The following is a 1,522-nucleotide window of genomic DNA, read 5'->3' as shown; positions in this document are numbered from 1 at the left end:
TCATCCAATCATAGTCTTGCCCATGCTCCGACATCATGGAAGCACCATATGAGGCCTGACAAATAATAAACAATGCAGTTATATTTTTCTCGACTCTTAGAATAGAAGTGCATTGTAACTAGTTGCGAAAGTCTCACCACACGCTCAGCAGCTGACTGAGAACACAATTGTTCTGGATTTGTAGGATCCGACCCCCTGTGACCTCTAAGGTAAACCTGAACATCACTCGGCGTAACACGAGAACTAGCTTCCTACAGGCAAAAGAAAATAACATAAAACACATAGAAGATTCATGATATGCACGACCATAAATTACACTTACCATGCGCTTTGCCAAATGAACGTGGCCATCACCACCATATCTGTGGTGAACATCATGCCCACGATTTGAGCTGTTTCTCAATGAAACACCTTTAAATCCATCTGTTGCCCAATATTTGCATACAGCCCGCCAACCAGCCTCATTTGATGCCATCCATGGCACCGAGTCTGAAAACTTTATTTCGATCCAATGTATTGTTAGTACTAACACTTGGACATGAATTAGGATAAAAACAATTTACCTCAAGATATTCTTCTTCGGTTAAGTATTTGTTTGATGCCTCACTTTTGGAACGTGGCCGACGTCCTTCCTGCCTTAATATGTAATCAGAAGTGACCTGGATCCGAGCATAATACATCTGATCCCTAACCAAGGTAGTCGCGCTCTTGTTAAAAACGATCCGTGCACGATCGTTCATACTTCCATCTTCAGGCAACTTGTAACGTTTCTGAAAAAAACAAGAAACAAGATTTTTAGCACATTGTATAGTTGAATCAATTCAAGTTGGGCTAGAGAACATACCCAGAACTCATGCCACACAGCACCTTGGGCATTCCTATGTTCTGCATTGAACGCGAGCCCGTACTGATCCCAAGACATACAAGGCACCTCAACGCCTTTCTCCATCACTACACCAGGCCAGAGATATTTGCATATACTTCCCAAAACTTTATTCACCTGTGTGCGACGTCCTTGACCTTGAAAAGATGCATCAATCCAAGACCTGCAACCACATTGTACAAAAGAAGCATTAACAAATTTCATATAATGTATGAACAAATATTTAACATTAGAATCAACTCACTCGTCGACACACGGTACGATCAGAATCTTATCCTCCTCACGAGCAGGAACTTTAGGAGGAGGCACCCAATGTGTTTTCCTCGACTTCCGTGCCCGAGAAGACCCTCCACCACTAGAAGCTCCAGCATCACTGCTAGGCCATGAGTCCCATCCGCCTGCTGACCCTCCACCCTCAAACTGACCACCACCAGAAGACCACCCATCTCCAGCTCCACCTCCAGCATCATCTTCCTGCTCATAGTCTGCATCGGCCGCATCGTAATCGGCCGCATCCTCACCCCTCGCCTCCTCCTCTCGAGTCTCGTTAACATCCTGCACATGAAACACTTTAATCATTAGATTCATATAAACATTACTATATTGAAATAAAATAATAATTTAGAGTAATCACACCTG

The 1,522-nt window shown here is 43.6% G+C and overlaps 1 protein-coding gene across 1 annotated transcript; it reads right to left on the bottom strand.

Moving 5' to 3' along the window:
* Positions 1 to 243: 243 nt before the first annotated feature.
* On the bottom strand, positions 244 to 1,062 carry LOC103655504 (uncharacterized). Its single transcript, XM_008682248.2, has 4 exons — positions 845 to 1,062; positions 564 to 770; positions 355 to 496; positions 244 to 251 (listed from the first exon to the last, which is right to left on the bottom strand). The coding sequence occupies exons 1-4, from the start codon at positions 947 to 949 to the stop codon at positions 244 to 246; spliced, it is 462 nt and encodes a 153-aa protein (XP_008680470.1). The 5' UTR covers positions 950 to 1,062.
* Between the last annotated feature and the right edge of the window lie 460 nt (positions 1,063 to 1,522).

The sequence above is a fragment of the Zea mays genome, chromosome 4, assembly GCF_902167145.1.
Source record: "Zea mays cultivar B73 chromosome 4, Zm-B73-REFERENCE-NAM-5.0, whole genome shotgun sequence".
Classification (NCBI taxonomy): domain Eukaryota; kingdom Viridiplantae; phylum Streptophyta; class Magnoliopsida; order Poales; family Poaceae; genus Zea; species Zea mays.
The sequence above is the reverse complement of the archived record's forward strand: the minus strand, read 5'-3'. Positions and strand labels throughout refer to the sequence as shown.